This window comes from Moschus berezovskii, chromosome 20 (genome assembly GCF_049115385.1).
Source record: "Moschus berezovskii isolate FMDL1 chromosome 20, NW_MosBer_1.0, whole genome shotgun sequence".
Classification (NCBI taxonomy): Eukaryota; Metazoa; Chordata; class Mammalia; order Artiodactyla; family Moschidae; genus Moschus; species Moschus berezovskii.
In genome coordinates, this window is record NC_142479.1 from 52,263,383 (window position 1) to 52,281,009 (window position 17,627).

At 37.1% G+C, this 17,627-nt stretch overlaps 1 protein-coding gene across 5 annotated transcripts in view; it reads right to left on the reverse strand.

The window, feature by feature from the left end:
* IKZF3 (IKAROS family zinc finger 3) overlaps window positions 1-17,627 on the reverse strand; it is a 95,637-nt gene that overhangs the window by 61,829 nt on the left and 16,181 nt on the right. For 3 of the 5 annotated variants that reach the window (XM_088829046.1, XM_055407769.2, XM_088829047.1), the window contains 2 exons: window positions 7,777-7,830; window positions 5,695-5,796 (listed from right to left, as the gene is read on the reverse strand). Coding sequence is in view for 4 of the 5 variants with exons in the window: in XM_055407769.2 (XP_055263744.1) it covers window positions 5,695-5,796; window positions 7,777-7,830 (156 nt within the window). In the remaining variant the exon portion in view is untranslated. The remainder of the gene's footprint in view (window positions 1-5,694; window positions 5,797-7,776; window positions 7,831-17,627) is intronic. The other 2 variants (XM_088829045.1, XM_088829048.1) reach the window with 1 other exon arrangement.

Here is a 17,627-nt window from a genome sequence, read left to right on the forward strand (position 1 = left end):
AGCAGCAGAACCTCCTTCCAGACGAGATGATGATCAGTCATCCATGGATATCGTGGTATATTGGCTTGAAATGGCAAACTGGGTCCATGAAATGAGTAGATATTTGGGGACGAAAGTAGTGCAGACAGCTGAATCTGGACATATTCCTTTTGCATTCTTTGAGGCTCAAAATGCCAACAAGAACTGTTCAGTATGCCAACAAGAGAAACAGAGGCTACAGATGGCTATGGGGGGATTCCTCAGGGGGAAGACCCCACGCATAGCTGATAAGTGGATTACACTGAACCAATGTCAGTAGCCCCAGCAGGGCTACAAATGGGTTTTGACAGAACAGACATTGACTCTCTACTGAGTTTTGCTTACCTGGTGATAGATACAAAGAGTCCAAGTACTATAAAAGAATTGGAATAGAAGATATTGAACCCATTTGAATCATCAAATCACATTTTATCAGAGAAAGGAACACACTTTACAGCTCATAATGCCAAATAATGAATAGTCAGAGAGATTCTTCTCAGAATAAGACTCTGTTGAGCCTCTCAATTTTATCTTTATTTTTATTGCATTAATACCTGGTATGTATTAGGTGCTTTCTTTTCTTTATGATTATTCTGTTTATCTTGCCAACTTCTTAAACTGGGTGTATACTTGTATACTCATTGCTTTTCCTTTTTATGTAAAGTCTACTACATTTAAGGCCTCAGTGGATAATGTTTTCCATATCCCGTAGGTTTTAAGATTTTGTATTTTTGTTATCTTTCTATAATGATGTCATTTTTAAATGCCATGTACTCAGGGAGTGATATAAACACATTGTATATTTCAGTTTTCTAATAAAAAAATTTTTAAAAAAAGAATAAGTTTCATAGAAAATTGGAACAAGCATTTGAAATACTCCTTGTTTAAAACAGGGGGAGATGGAGGCGTGAAGCGTTGGTTAACGTGTTTTCAAGAGTAAAAAATAAAAGAAGGTACAATCTGTTTGTAGGATATATATTAAGTTTTAAGTTGACCTTAAAATGCATTCCAATACACATCAGGTGCAGACAAATACTGTTTGATTCCATCTACACAAGACACCTAGAATAGTCAAATTCATGGAGTCAGATAGTACACTGGGAGACAAAAGGGGCTGGGGGGTAGAGGGTGGGGAGGGGGAACGGGGAGTTAGTATTTAATGGGGACAGAGTCTCAATTTAGGAAGGTAAAAAATTCAGGAGATGGATGATGGTGAGAGTTGCACAACAATGTGAATGCACTTGGTGCCACTAAACTGTATAATTAAATATGGTTAAAATAGTATGTTTTATATTATGTGACTTTTACCACAACAACAAAAAAAATTTTTTTAATTAAAACATTAAAAAAAAAGACACTCAACATAATAGGAGCTAAGGCAGCATTGTTCCCACTAGATGGATTCCTCTGTTTTTCTGGGGAAGAGAGGGTGGTGAGAGGCTGCTGGTATGATTATGCAATTATTTTCATGAGAGGAAGACGATGGTCTGACTATATGATTCTTTCCAAGGAGAGAGGACACTGGTACGATAAACATACTTTTTATTTTCTTCTCCATATACCTCAACTTCCTCTTTCCAATCCAATGCCCTGTGGTCACAGGACCAGGGATGTGACAAGTGCCAGAAATAGGGATGATTCCTAGGCAAGAAATTGTAACTATAGTTTTACACCTTTATGTCAGAATTCCTAAAGGCCTGGCAGGGCAGGTAGTGCCTTCATTCCATTTGACAAAATCAAGGTTAACACTTGAAAGTAGCTATTGCCTGGTGGTAAAAAAAAAATAGCCCAGTAGTTACGCAGTTAAGTAATTCTACCCTATATGAATAGAAATGAACTGAAGGGGAGGCACTTACTACACTAGTATGTTGCCTGAAATCTACAACAGCGCAGTTGCTAAATCTAAAGTTCCTTCCAAATGTGGAAAAGTTTAGGTATAAATAAATGGAGAGAAGGAGGAACAGTAGTTCAGGGTAAAGGAATGAATCAATGGGCTATGCAAATGAAGGAAATCTAATATCATATTACAATCTCAACAGAGGCTCAGAGCAAGGGAATAATACTGTCTTTTAGCTCAATTATGGGCTTCCCTGGTAGCTCAGAAGGTAAAGAATCATGCCTGCAATGCGAGAGGGCTGGGTTTAATCCCTGGGTTGGGAAGATCCCCTGGAGAAGGTAACTCACTCCAGTATTCTAGCCTGGAGAATTCCATGGACAGAGGAGCCTGGTAGGCTACAGACCGTGGGGTCACAAAAAGTCAGACACAACTGAGCAACTTTCACTTTAGCTCAATTACACCAGATGCTTGAAAAGATGAAACCATGTATTGCTGAGACTGCTTGTGCCTTTGGAACTTGACAAGATCAAATGGAGCATGCAAATCTGAGTGGTCTCACCCTACATTTTCATATATGATATGATGATGGAGTAGACTAATTAATGACTGAATGTGACTCTAGTGATGTACCAGTATCTTTTGACTTATATGATGCTTTTGCTATAAGAGATTAGTGGTCAGAGACAAAATATACATTTGGTCTTTGTCCCAGGTTCCTGGTATGAAGTTCCTAGGTCATTTGAGTTAAGTCGCTCAGTCGTGTCTGTCTCTTTGCGACCCCTGGACTGCAGCACACCAGGCCTCCCTGTCCATCACCAACTCCCAGAGTTTACTCAAACTCATGTCCATTGAGTCGGTGATGCCATCCAACTATCTCATCCTCTGTCGTCCCCTTCTCCTCCCGCCTTCAATCTTTCCCAGCATCAGGGTCTTTTCAAATGAGTCAGTTCTTCGCATCAGGTGGCCAAAGGATTAGAATTTCAGCTTCAGCATCTGTCCTTCTAATAAATATTCAGGACCGATTTCCTTTAGGATGGGTTGGTTGGATCTCCTAGCTGTCCAAGGGACTCTCAAGAGTCTTCTCCAGCACCACAGTTCAAAAGCATCAATTCTTCGGTGCTCAGCTTTCTTTACAGTCCAACTCTCACATCCATACATGACTACTGGAAAACCACAGCTTCGACTAGATGGACCTTTGTTGGCAAAGTAACATCTCTGCTTTTTAATAGGCAGTCTGCTGCTGCTGCTAAGTCGCTTCAGTCGTGTCTGACTCTGTGCAACCCCATGGATGGAAGCCCACCAGGCTCCCCCGTCCCTGGGACTCTCCAGGCAAGAACACTGGAGTGGGCTGCCATTTCCTTCTCCAATAGGCAGTCTAGATTGGTCATAACTTCTCTTTCAAGGAGCAAGCGTCTTTTCATGGCTGCAGTCACCATCTGCAGTGATTTTGGAGCCCCCCAAAATAAATTATCTCACTGTTTCCATTGTTTCCCCATCTATTTCAAGTTCCTAAAACCCTTGGAATTCCCTGAGTGATAAGAATGTCTTTTGTTATTCATAACAAGCCCCTTTCAACAACACCTGAGTTTATGCCACTGAACTAACTTAGGTTGCAGTCCCTAAATAGCCTAAGGATGGATTGGTCACCAGAAACACCAAGTGATTAGAGGACTGGAACTTTCAGCGTCACCCACCAACCTCCAGAAAGGGAACTGGAGATTGAGCTCTATAATACTTTTGAACTGTAAGATTCAGAGAATGTCTGGTGATGACATCAAGCTGCTGAGAGGGTGGTTTGCCCAGAGAAGGCATGGAAGCTTTGCACTCCCCACCCCATAGCTTGCCCTATGTACCTCTCCATTTGGCTCTTCCTGAGTTGTGTTCTTTATGATAAACCAGTAATAGGATGTAAGGTGTTTTCCTAAGTTCTGTGAATCATTCTAGCAAAGGATCAAACCTGAAGGGAGGGTGGTATGGGAAATCCAATATTTGTAGTCAAGTTGGACAGAAGGGCAGGTAACCTGGGGACCTGGAACTTTCAACTGAAGTCTGAGTGAGGGCAGTCTTGTGGGACTGAGTTCTATGAGTTCTGTAATAATTTGAGAAATTAGCATAAGAATTGAAATGAATTGTTGGATGCCCAGTTGGTATCCAGAGAACTGGTGGAAAACATCCTAGACAAACTTTCTATCATGAACATGTATTACTTTAATAACAGAAAAGAATAAACATGTTATTTTAAAAAATGAAATATGAAAAGACAACCAACAGAATGGGAAAAAATATTTGCAAAGTGACCAACAAGACATTAATCTCCAAAATATACAAACAGCTCATGCAGCTCAATATCAAAAAAGCAATCAATTCAATCAAAATAAGGGCTAAAGATCTAAATAGACATTTCTCCAAAGAAAACATACAGATGACCAAAAAAGCACATGAAGAGATGCTCAATATCACTGATTATTAGAGAAACGCAAATCAAAACTACAATAAGGTACCACCTCACACTGGTCAGAATGGCCATCATCAAAAAACCAACAAACAATAAATGCTAGAGAGAGTGTGGAACAAAGGGATACCTCTTACACTATTGGTGGGAATATAAATTGGTACAGTCACTATGGAAAAGAGTATGGAAGTTCCTCAAAAAAACAAAAAAATATAGCTACCATATGATATAGCAATCTCATTCCTGGGCAACCATAAGTTGTAAAGATACACGAAACCCAATGTTCATTGCAGCACTATTTACAATAGTCAGGACATGGAAGCAAGCTAAATGACCATCACAGATGAATGAATAAAGAAGATATGGTGCATATATACAATGGAATATTACTCAGCCATAAAAAGGAATGAAATAATTCCATTTGCAACAACATGGATGGACCTAAAGATTGTCATACTGAGTGAAATAAGTCAGATAGACAAATATCGTATGATATCACTTATATGTGGAATCTTAAAAAATGTTACAAATGAATTTATTTACAAATCAGAAATAGAGTCGCAAACATAGAAAACAAACTTATGGTTATTGAGGGGGAAGGAGGGGAGGGATAAATTGGGAGATTGAGATTTACATATGCACACTACTATATATAAAATAGATAATAAGAACCTACTGTTAGCACAGGGAACTCTACTAAGTACTCTGTAATGACTTACATGGGCAAAGAATCTAAAAGAGTGGATATATATTTATATTTAATTGATTCACTTTGCTGTACAGTAGAAACTAACACAACATTGTAAATTAACTATACCCCAATAAAAGTATCTTTTTTCTTTTAAATTTATTTTAATTGGAGGCTAATTACTTTATAATATTGTGGTGGTTTTTGCTATACAGTCACATGAGTCAGCCATGGGTGTACATGTGTTTCTGACCCTCCCTCCCACCTCCCTCCCCATCCCATCCCTCAGGGTCATTGCAGTGCACCAGCCCTGAGCACCCTGTCTCATGCATCAAACCTGGACTGGTGATCTATTTCACATATGATAATTTACATGTTTCAATGCTGTTCTCTCAAATCATCCCACCCTTGCCTTCTCCCACAGAGTCCAAAAGTCTATTCTTTACATCTATGTTTCTTTTGCTGTTATACCCCAACAAAAGTAATTTTAGAAAATTTAAAAATGAAGTTATTATAGCTTGAACACTTAATTTCTCATAATTGCTGATATCCTACAGCAAATTATTAAATGCAAATATTTGTAAAGTGAATCAAACTGAATTCCTCCCAACTCAATCCACATATACAAGTTTTCCTGATTTCTTCTCCGTACTGAACCTCAACCGTCTCTTTAGTTCTGGTCTGTACACTATGGCTCACCTCCTATGTCTTCATCCTCATTGGCTGGGCCTTCTGTACCATCCACATTTTCTGTTTCATGAGCTTTGGTTAAATCGTAGTCATTCAAAAGCTCTGAACCTTCTAGGAAATAAAAAGAATTTTAACTATGAAGTAACTTCAAAGGATTTTTATAAACCTGTATTAAGTAAGACTCCCATTTCAGCTTTATCCAATCCCTAAGGGATAGACAATATCTTTTCACATACACCCAAGCAAGATATATGTGAAATTTTAGAAATATGCCCAAGGTTTATTTGCCTTTCAATTAGACATCATTTTCTTGAATAGCTCTTTCACCTTAAATTCCACTCAAGTTCCTTCTGGATAGAAATTCTCTCTCCTTTGGTGTATTTCAGGATATTCAGTAAGATGTTAAGATCAAGAATATTAACATATAGTGATAAGAAATATTGAGCCTGAGACTACTGGCAAAACTCAATTTGGGAAAGATAATTTCCTGAGAGGAAACCTATAAACTTCTGTACACCAAGTTCTATTTTCCCTTTCTGTTCACATTATAAATATGATTTTGTGGAAAGCATATTGGCCCCCAAATTCTTTTATTTCTTCAAACATTTACTAAATGTTGACAAGGCTACAGATATGAATAGGTCATAATTCCTGTATTCAAAGAGCTGATAATTTACAGATGTAGATAAAACAAACCCACAAATACAATGCAAGATTCAGACAAGAGATAAGTCTAAAATGTAGACTCGGACAAGAGATTAAGGGAAATACAAAGTGCTATGGGAGTTACTAAGTAAAAGGCAGTAGATATGATAAAAGCATGGTTAAATAAACAACAAACTTGCTAATAATTAAGTTTAACAAAAACACAATTTTTTATAATAAATATCAATAATAATAGAAGTAAGGAAGAAGGCATGACATAGCTGGAATTTTTTCACATATAAGCAAGCTTAATAAAAAAATGATAACAAAAGAACAGAAAAGACCCACTTGCCATCAAACTCCTTCCCAATATTCAATAAAATACTTGCTGAGAACCTACTATATGCAACAAATAGTCAAAAACACTGAATCCTGCAGCACTAAGGAGGGGCTGAAATAGGAGAGGTGATGGAAACTCTGTAGTGGTTTCCTTTCTGCTGCAGACATGACTGAACACGTGGAACAGGACATTTTACTGGAATATAGGAGTAAACTGGAAACATATCACATAAGATACATGACTAAGAGGTCCTGAAAATGTAGTCGTCATGGATTCAGGTAAAGTTTCTCATTTCTGCATATCATATACTCTTAGACACTAAGACACTGCTCTAAACAATAGTTTTCTTTTCTCAAGCCTGAAATGATAGATATACAGTGCACGTCTGAACAACTGATATGAGGTACATGTTCAATTAAAACATAAGGTTACAACTCAGAGTAAAATAAAGACACCTGTGTGGTAAATTTTGTAATATAGCAAAAGCTTTGATTCAAACAAAGTGAGTATATCAATACAGAAAACACAGAATTTATTTTTAGGAAATAGATTATTTTAAATGTTTATAGTTTGTTCTGGAGCAAGGGTCAGCAAACCATGGTCTAAGGCCAAAAATAGCCATGGCCTATTTTTATTAATATACAGACCCAGGAGGTAGGAATGGTGTTACAGTTTTAAAGATTGTAAAAAATATAAAGAAGAATATACAACAGAGACCATATACAGCCCACAAAGTCTAAAATATTTACTCTCTGGCCTTTTACAAAAAAAGTTTGCTGATCACTGTTCCTGAGTGAAAAGCACAAGTTTTATAAGCTATGATATTGTTCAACAATAGATGTCTTAATTCAAATGAGTCGGCTGAAAAATTTTTTAAAGAAAATTTTAAAAAAACAGTGAAAAAATTGGGTGGGGTGGTTTGGCTATGTGATGTCAAATAACTTTTATGATCTAAATGGATGCATTATTTCTGTATCAGGAAGACACAACTTCATTTTTTCCACAACACATTTCCATAGCATTTTTATTGCAATCAGAATATTCCTCTTCATTTGAACTATTCAATAAAGGTATATTTTTAAAGAGGAAAGACCTGATGTTGTTACCTGTGGGCACAGACTGCTCCTGAGTGCTTTTCAGTTCCACATTTGGTTTTATATCTGAAATGAAAAGGATTATAAATGTTAGCTTTTTTAGAGTTAAATTTTTTTCAGATTTGATCATTCTAAATTTAATAAGGATACCACTTTGGAAGACTTAGTTGCTGATTTCCTCTTCAGAGCAGGATGATTCTCTACATCCTTCCTAAAAAGTGTCTCAAGGAGAATAAAAGAGAATCCATGCAGAAATTATATTTTAAAGAGATTAAGAGGAAAAAATTACTATTCTGCATTTATTCTGGTACTTTCACTTTTTCATAAAGACCTGAGTTCCTGTCTGGTATTGTCTTGCTTCAGTCTGAAGATCTTTCTCCAGCATATCTACTAGTGCAACTGTATGAATGACAACTTTTCTCAACTTTCCATTTATTTGGAAATATCTTCATTTTGCCTTAAATTTTAAAGGATATTTTTACTTGACATAGATTTATGGGTCGATAGTTTTCTTCTGTCACTTTAAAGATGGCATTCCTCTATCTTCTTATCCTCTATTGTTTCTGATGAGAAGAATATTTTCTATCATTGTTTTCCTTTATATATTCTTTTTCTCTGAATGCTTTCAAGATTTTCTGCTTAGTTTTTAGCAGTTTAACTGCTATATGCCTAGGTGTGATTCTATCTCCATTTATCTCACTTGGGTCCACTGAACTCCTTATCTGAAAATTGTGTTTTTCACCAAACCTGGTAATTTTTCAGCTATTATTTCTTCAAATTCTTTTTCTCCTCCATTCTTTTGCCTTTTTTCTTCAAGGACTTCATCTACATGCATGTTAGATTTTTTCATATTCATACATTTTCTTGAGGTCCTGTTCTTTTCCCTTTAAAGTTCTTTTCTCTGTTGCTCAGATTGAATACTTTCATTAATGAATCTTCAAGTTCATTATCCTTTCTTCTGTCATCTTAATGTGCTATCAAGCCTATCCAGTGAGTTCTATATTTCAGATACTGTAATTTTTAGTTTTAGAATTCTATTTTGATCTTTTTTATAGTCTCTCTCTGGAGTAGGAAATGGCAACCCACTCCAGTATTCTTGCCTGGAGAATCCCATGGACAGAGAAGCCTGGTGGGCTACAGTCCATGGGGTTGCAAAAAGTTAGACACGATTGCGTGACTGAGCACACTGCACATAGTCTCTCTGCTAGATTTCCCATTTGTTAATTCATTACAAGCACATTTTCCTTTGCATCTGAGTATAATTATTACACTTGTTTAAGAGCCTTGTCCTCCAATTCTAATATCTATTGGGGTTATTTTGGGGTTAGTCACCTATGATTTCCTTTTCTCTTGAGTATGGGTCACATTTTCCTGCTTATTCAAATAACCTAATAATTCTGGATTGTACCCTGAAAATTATAAAGATATGTTTCAGAATTTCTTGAGTCTGTTATGTTCCTTTGAAGGATATAGGAGATTTTATTTTACTTTTTAAAACATGTAGTTAAACTCATATTCTGTTTCATTTGTGGTGGAAAGCATCTAGAGTAATCAATTGTCCCAGTATACCTGGGAGTGAAGGTTTTCCAAGACTACAGAACTTTCACAGCCTCAGGAAAACTGGCACAAATTGGTCACTCTTGCAGAACCGTAAATCTCTGTTCAGTTACTTTCACCTCAGATGGACTGCTCAGGGTGTGACCCATACAAGTATAGTTCAAGGATTAGCTAAAGATTTGGTCCAGCTAGAGCGTTTATACACAAAAGGCCCTCTCTACCCTCTCCACTCTAGGATTTCCCCCTTTGCTTCCTATGATTGCTTGTGATTGCTATGGTTTTTTAAGCCAGTAAAACTGTGGATTATCTATTCAAGTTTTGGTCACCCAGATGCTAAAACTGGGACCTGCCTTTAAGCAAAACAGTCTTAAAAACAGGCTGGTTTTGGTTATTTTCCAATGCCTGCAGGTAATAGATTTTTCATATTTTGTCCAGAACTATAATTGTTATCTGCTGGAAGGCTGGTTCAAAAAGGACCAACCTCCTCTACTCCTAGAAATTGAAACTCTCCATTTGTTCTTTATTTCAATGGCGATCATATACCCGTAACTGCTCCAGATACCACTGATTTCAAATAATCTATATTTCAGATGTATTTCAACTTTTGTTTTGAAAAATACAGTCACTGCACTTACATTCTATCCTAATATTAAAAGTTTAACACACCACCCATTAGATGTTAGCAGCAAAGCCTAAGTGCAGGAAAAATACAAATATTTTTAAAATAAGCAAGCATTAGTCAGTCAGTCATGGCCAACTCTTTACGACCCCATGGACTGTAGCTCACTAGGCTCCTGTGTCCATGGAATTCTTCAGGCAAGAATCCTGGAGTGGGTTGCCATTTCCTACTCCAAGGGATCTTCCTAGCCAGGGATTGAACCCAGGTCTCTTGTACTGCAGACAGATTCTTTACCATCTGAGCCACCAGGGAAGCCTTTTGTAAAATAAGCAAAGGGGCAGCCTAATATCCAGTGTTAAAACCCAAAGATGGGTGAAAGAAACATCCATACAAGGAATAGGGACATGTCAGGGTAGGCTGTTGGAGACCAACCAATATGAAAAGTGTGCCTGTGTGGGGTGCACATTTAGCATGAGACAAGGAGGGATTCTACATGAACAGCAGACAGATTGGCAAGTCAGAGCCTAAGCAGGATGAGAAGGGCAGGAGAATTACGTGGGCTGGAATGATGAAGAAAGTATCCAAGTAAGGGATGGCCTAGCATGAGGAGTCAGAGCCTGAGCATAGAGAAGAGGCCATCTATGCCTGGGGGTGCTCTCATTTCAGGGAGTAGACAGGGTGAGCAAGGCACCCACACAGGGACAGTGGGGTGCCAAAGAGCCCAAATGGAGTGAGGAGTTTCTATGTTTCAGAGTATCCAAGGCAAAGTGTCAGAACTTGACTGGGTTGAAGAGGGCAACCACATATTAAGGGCAGCTTTGCGCGGGGATGTGTGCTGTGCTCAATTGCTCAGTTGTGTCTGACTCTTTGCGATCCCATGGACTGTAGCCCACCAGGCTCTTCTGTCCATGGGGATTCTCCGGGCAAGAATACTGGAGTGGATTGCAATGCCCTCCTCCAGGGGCTCTTTCCAACCCAGGTCTCCTGCATTGCAGGTGGATTCTTTACCGTCTGAGCCACCAGAGAAGCCCAAGAATACTGGAATGGTTAGCCTATCCCTTTGTCAGGGGATCTTCCCGAACCAAGAATCAAACCGGGTTTCCTGTATTGCAGGTAGATTTTTTTTTTACCTATTGAGCTATCTGGGAAGCCTGTCAGACCCCAATAGTTGAAAAGGGTATCCACATAGATCAGGGCCCGCAGTGCAGGATGTCAGAAATCAAATGAGGCAAGGTAAGAATCTTCACTGAAGAGGAAATGGCAGTGGCAGTGGATGACTGTTTATACAAAGGAGGATTGATCAAGTAAGAAAAATATAATAAGGATAATGAGATCCAGGTTTTTCTCTGTTAGAGAAGGGAGTTATAAATATGGAAACCTGTGGTCCTATATTGGAAATGGAAGTACTGGCAGGAACACATGGCTTCTACTATAAATAAACTGATACAAAATATAGATGGAAATGTATGTATATGTATGGTATAACATACATGGTCTCTAGCTCTGTCCTCTGAGAGCCCCTGGGAGCAGTGACACCACAACAGCTTTCAGGATACGGATATTAACTTCTAAGTATCATTCTCAACTCATAGAAACCATATTCCTTGGAGAAATGGCTGACTTCAGCACTGGGGGAGGGAAAGTACAGACGAGTCTGGAGCATTTTGTTGTGCCAGAAAGCAAGGAAGTGTTCACAGAAACAAGAGCATATATTAAAAGGATATGGAAATTATTTTGAAGGGGTTCCCACTGGCCAAATCTGAGACAAGGGAGCATCAAAATTATAATGATAGTATTGGATTATAACCTATTAAAAAACATAAATTCATGAGTCTATATTAACGTTAATAAGTAGTTGATAAATTTAAAGTCCAGTAACAAATGGAAAATTTACAGTTTCAAAATGCTTCTTCTCAAAATATTATTACAAAGATGAAAAGAGAAACTATATAGTGAAGAACCTTGTAGACACCACTGTACTGAGTAAAGTGATCATTATCGGTAATGGGACAAATGAAAATTATGTGTCCACTGATAATGAAAAGAACACAGCTTCACTTCTGTGATATACCTGCCAGACATGCACAATCTAAATCTAACCATGAGAAAACTAACTCTAACTGAGGGATAATTTACAAAATTACTGGCTTGTAACTCTCAAAATGTCAAAGTCATGACCAACTGAGGAATTATTTGAGACTGAAGGACAGGGAAGAGACTTGACAACTAAATGCATATGTGATCCTGAGCTGAATTCTCCTGAGGTAAAGGGCATTATCGAAGTTACTGGAGAAATCTGAGTGGGGTCTGAGGATTAAATTGTAGTAATGTATCAGTGTTAATTTCCTGATTTGATAGTTGTTTCCTGGTTATGTAGGAGAAGACAGAACACACACTGAAGTAGTCAAGGGTGGATAGGGCTTTATGTCAGCAACTTACTCTCAAAATTTCCGGAAAAAAAAAAAATAGTTTTTTGTACTGTATTGCAACTTTTCTGTAAGTTTGATAGTGGGAGTTTTTTTAAAGCTTTTTTTTTTTTCAGCTAACTGTGAAACTTTTAACTGCACACTAAAGGGATTCTGAACAACAACAAAAAAAGAATGAAAAGTAGCTCAAAAGTTTCACACGAACAATCTTCATGTGAAAACACCTTTTAGTTATTACAGGGCAAGATGGCTTTTGATTTGGTGACCTAAAGAAAAAAGGTCCTAGTCCCCTGAGCCTTTTAAACTCTCTGACAGTGACACTTAAATAGCTCTCAACATTTTTTCAAGCAGCCTTTGTGTGATGTAAATAACACCAGAAGGAACTGAGTAAAGTTTCCAAGAAAAAAAGGAGATTTGACTATCTGAGTATTCAAAATTTAAAGGAGACAGTTAAACCATTTAAGACTTCCCTGGAAGTTCAGTGGTTAAGACTCACGTTTCTACTGAAGGGGACACAGGTTCAATCCCTGGTCAAGGAACTAAGATCCCACATGCTGTGGCACAGCCAAAAAGAAAAGAAAACCATCTAAAATCAGGCTGTATGGATGTTCTTCTTAGGTGCTAAAAAATACAGGAACAAAGCAGACTGAAGTGTATTTTCCCTCCTTGATGTAAATTTCTTTATAAAAATGTGAAGTCTAGTAGTGAATAGATGATAAAGGAATTCCCACGTGAAGACCAGAAACCTATTAAATATTTATAAGTACAGCAAAAGTTTTACAGTTTTTAATGGACAATTTTGTAATTCCTTCATACTTCAGCCCAAAAAAGACTTCCAAAAATTTCCATGGTGGGGTCCACTTGGGTATTTTTAATCTGTCGGCAGTCAACAGTTTTAAACTATTTTCCAAAAAAAAAAAAAAATGCTCTAGAAAGCTAAGAAGGAAAGGTCCCTATACTTCTTTTGACAAAAATATTAATTCCCTTTACTGATATTAATATATATGGTGCAAATGATGGAAGAATTCCAAAGTGGATTAATTCTGTTGAAATATAATTCCTGTCAATTTTCTACATCTCTCCTATTACTCGAATTGGGTAAAGCATGTTCCTGCCTCAGGACTTTTGCTTTTACTCTTCCCTCTGACCAAAATGCTCTTCCCTCAGATAGCCACCTGCCCTACCTCGTTTCTTCATTCAGGTGTGTGCTCAAAAGTCACCTTATCAAACCAGCTCTAAAATAAGATGTCATCCTTCATTGTCACTTTTTTCTCTTACTTTATAAAATTATCTTCATACAATTTCTCCATTTTCACCACCTGACGTATATTTATTCATTTTCTAAAAAGTACTTATTTATTTGGCTGCACCAGCTCCTAGTTGTGACATGCAGAACCTTTGATCTTCATTGTAGCATGCAGGATCTTTAGTTATGACATGTTGTGGCAGGTGGGATCTAGTTCCCCGACCAGGGATTGAACCCAGGCCCCCTGCATTGGGAGCACAGAGTCTTAGCCACTGGACCACCAGGGAAGTCCCTATTTGTTCACTTTTAAAATGTCTCCTCCCCACCCCACCAGAATGTAAACTTAATGAAAACATGGATGTTGGCTGTAATTTTTATTGCTTTTTGCTATATTTTCAGCTCTCAAAATAGTACCCATTGTGACAGCCACTCAATAAATATTTGTTGAATTAATATATGAACTTTTACATCTCTATCTTTGCTACTTATAAATATTCTAGGTCAAGGTTCTACAAACTACAGCTTATCACCTGTTTTTGTATGCCTTGTGAACTAAGGATGAGTTTTACAGTTTTTAATGGCTGAAAAAAATCAGAAAGATACATTTCATGCAACTTGAAAATTGTGTGGGATTCTAACATCAGTGTTCATAAATAAAGTTTTGTTGGAGCACAGCCAAATCCATGTTGTCTACGGCTGCTTCTGTAGTCCAAGAGCAGAGCTGAGTACTTGCAACAGAGAATATATGACTTGCAAAGCCAAAAACATTCGCTATCTGGTAACCTTTTAGAAAAAGTTTGCCAAGACCTGGTCAAATCTACTATTAATACTAACATTAATACTGCACTGTCCAATACAATAGCCACTAGCCACATGTGCCAATTTGAGTTTAAATTTAAGTTAATTAAAGTTAAAAATTTAGTTTCTCAGTTACCCAACCACATTTCAAGTATTCAACAGAACATGTAGCTAAGGGTCTTTCATATTGGAGAACATAGATAAAGAATATTTCCATCTCCTGAATATTTCAGTTCTAGCACAGCTCTGGATTTTAGAATATCTCATTGCCGCTTGGGATACCACTCACTGCAAAGTTGTTTATTTAAAGCAAACATTAAAACTTTGGGTCAGGAAAGAAACCATGTATAAAAATCAAATCAATGAAAAATTTAAAGAAATTATACTAGGAAACAGCTTAACAATGATCATCTTCTATCAATGTTTTCTAAACTCCTGCAATTGGAATTTCAGGGGAAAGCACTTTCTATTAATGCAGTAGTCAAAAAGGTAAAGGATATAGACAGCACCTTCACACAAAGAACTTTATAAATTTCACTGATTAAGAAATTAACGTGACTCTTTGAAGGGTTAAAAAAGAAAACCCACATGATGCCAAACATCCAGATAAAATATTTCTAAATGTACCTATATGGGGCTTCCCAGGTGGCACAGTGGAAAAACAATCTGCCTGTCAATTCAGGGGACATGGGTTCAATCCCTGGTCTGGGAAGATTCCACATCCTGTGGAGCAACTAAGTCCATGTGGCACAACTACTGAACCCACATGCTAGGGCCCATGAGCCACAACTCCTGAGCTCGTGCTCCGCAATGAGAGAAGCCCACAATGCGAAGCCCACGCACCACAAGCAAGAGTAGTCCCCCACTCACCATAAGCAGAGATAGCTGAGCAAAAGCAACGGAGACCCAGGGCAACCAAAAAGAAAGTACCTATATATGTGCCTACAAAATAAACTCAGCATGTACATCAGAATGTTTGTATCATTAGATAAAATCATTTTTCTTACCTCATTTAAAAGCCAAAATTACAATCCCTACTTAACACTCTTTCATATCAATTTCCCTCCTGCTCTTGCCATAACTAAATAATCTCCTGATATATTTTTTGTTTAATTAAATAATTACTGTTTTCCATTGACACTGGTGTTGTACTATGTTTTCCAATGACATTTTACCTCTAAAACAATAAATCTTATGGACAGATTCTTAGAAAAGTTCAATCTTCCAAGACTGGACCAGGAATAAAGAGAAATTATGAACAACCCAATTACAAGCACTGAAATTGAAGCTGTGATTAAAAATCTCCCAAAAAACAAAAGCCCAGGACCAGATGGCTTCACAGGAGAATTCTATCAAACGTTTAGAGAAGAGCTAATGCCTATCCTTCTAAAACTCGTTTTAAAAATTGCAGAGAAAGGAACACTTCCAAACTCATTCTACAAGGTCACCATCACCCTGATACCAAAACCAGACAAAGACAACATAAACAATAAACCTTATAAAAGATACGTAGCTTCTCACAAATATATTGGACTGTTAAACTTAAAGGTTATTTCTGTTGTAGTTTTTCAAGCACTCTACAGATTCAAAGTTTTATTAGCAATCTCAAATTGTTTTCTACCAGAAGTGAAAACAAGCCTCATCATATGCTTGCTGAGAGATGACAATTTCAAATTTGTTTTTACTCCTTCAGATTCTCTCTTTGACAAAGATGCTGTTTAAAAAATTCCATGAGTTAGAATTTCTGTTAAATATACCAAGATTTTTCTCTGAGATTCTAGCATTTTATGTGCTACAAAATGAAAAGGGGTAGATTACAAATAAAATTTAAAGTTGAAAATCATAAGGATCTGGTTAATTGAGATTTCATCAAAATTCACACGTGAACAATATAAATTATCTATGAACAAAATCAAATATTTACATTAGCAACAAAACATGCAACCATATTTTTAATTTGAATGATTATAAAATTGTCTTCATTTTGTTACTTTAAGTAATTATCATTCAGTAAAGGATATCCCCTAATAAACATGGAACTCTGCTCAATGTTATGTGCCTACCTGACTGGAAGGGGACTTTGTGGGAGAATGGATACATGTATATGTACGGCTGAGTCCCTCCAATATCTACTTGAAACTATCACAACACTGTTAACTGGCTATGCTCCAATACAAAATAAAAGTTAAAAAAAGAATACCAGCTAATATAATTCTATTCTTAATTTCAGAGGTCAGATTTCCACTTGCTGGTCTGTCTTTCCAGTATAGTGTAGAAGCTAAAGGAGAGCAAAATGTCAGTCTCAGAAAGAGCCCTGCACTGAGTTTGCCAGCTGTCCTCAGCACTGGTGCCTGACAGCAGCCAGAAAGTTGTCTTTGAGTGTCAGCATTTCCCTTTACCTTCATAACAATAAACTGATTTCTCTATCCCCACACCTCTTTCTTAAATTTAAAATGTCCACTTTTACTTTTTAACAAAAAGTTTTGGAAACTGAGTAACTGACTACCAAATGATCCTTATAATCAATGAAATTAGAAACAGAATTGAAGTAGATATCTTACCTACCTTATCTCTTCTTTCCCTGCCACTTGATATTTTGAATTTTCTCCAATATCCAACTATTTGGATTATGAAGTCTCTGCTTAGACACTTCCAAGAATACAGAAGTTATACTTTTCCTTTTCAGAAAAATTCTAATGGTTTAAAAAGTTCCTCCTTAAATCCAATGAAACTCAAAATTTCCTGAACTGTCCATTTCAGGTCCTAGTTCAGCTTTCTGGGAACATCCAGAATAAATTGTTACACAAATGCTACCACTCAGTTCCCTAACCATGGTGAGAGTTTTCTTCTGAACCTGGTTTTGTTTGCCTATGGTCCTCCAAAAATGTGGCATCAAGCACTTAGCCCAGGAGTGCAAATGAGATTTCATATTATCTCATAGCATCTCTGGAAAATAAACAGGTGCAATGGCATTTATTCTTCTTCCCATTTTACAAACAAAATTTAAGACAAAAGAATGACAAAAAATATAAAGTCATGTAATTGTCCAAAGGTACAATGTCAGTGGCATATTATGAAGAGAAGCAGGATTCCTCTCTTGCGTTTCAACCTTTGTTTCAAAGAATTTAAATAATGTTTTAAGGTGCTTTCCTATATAGATTATAAATCTTGGAAGAAGGTCAGAACTAGAAGACATTTTAGACCCAATTAATTTCAA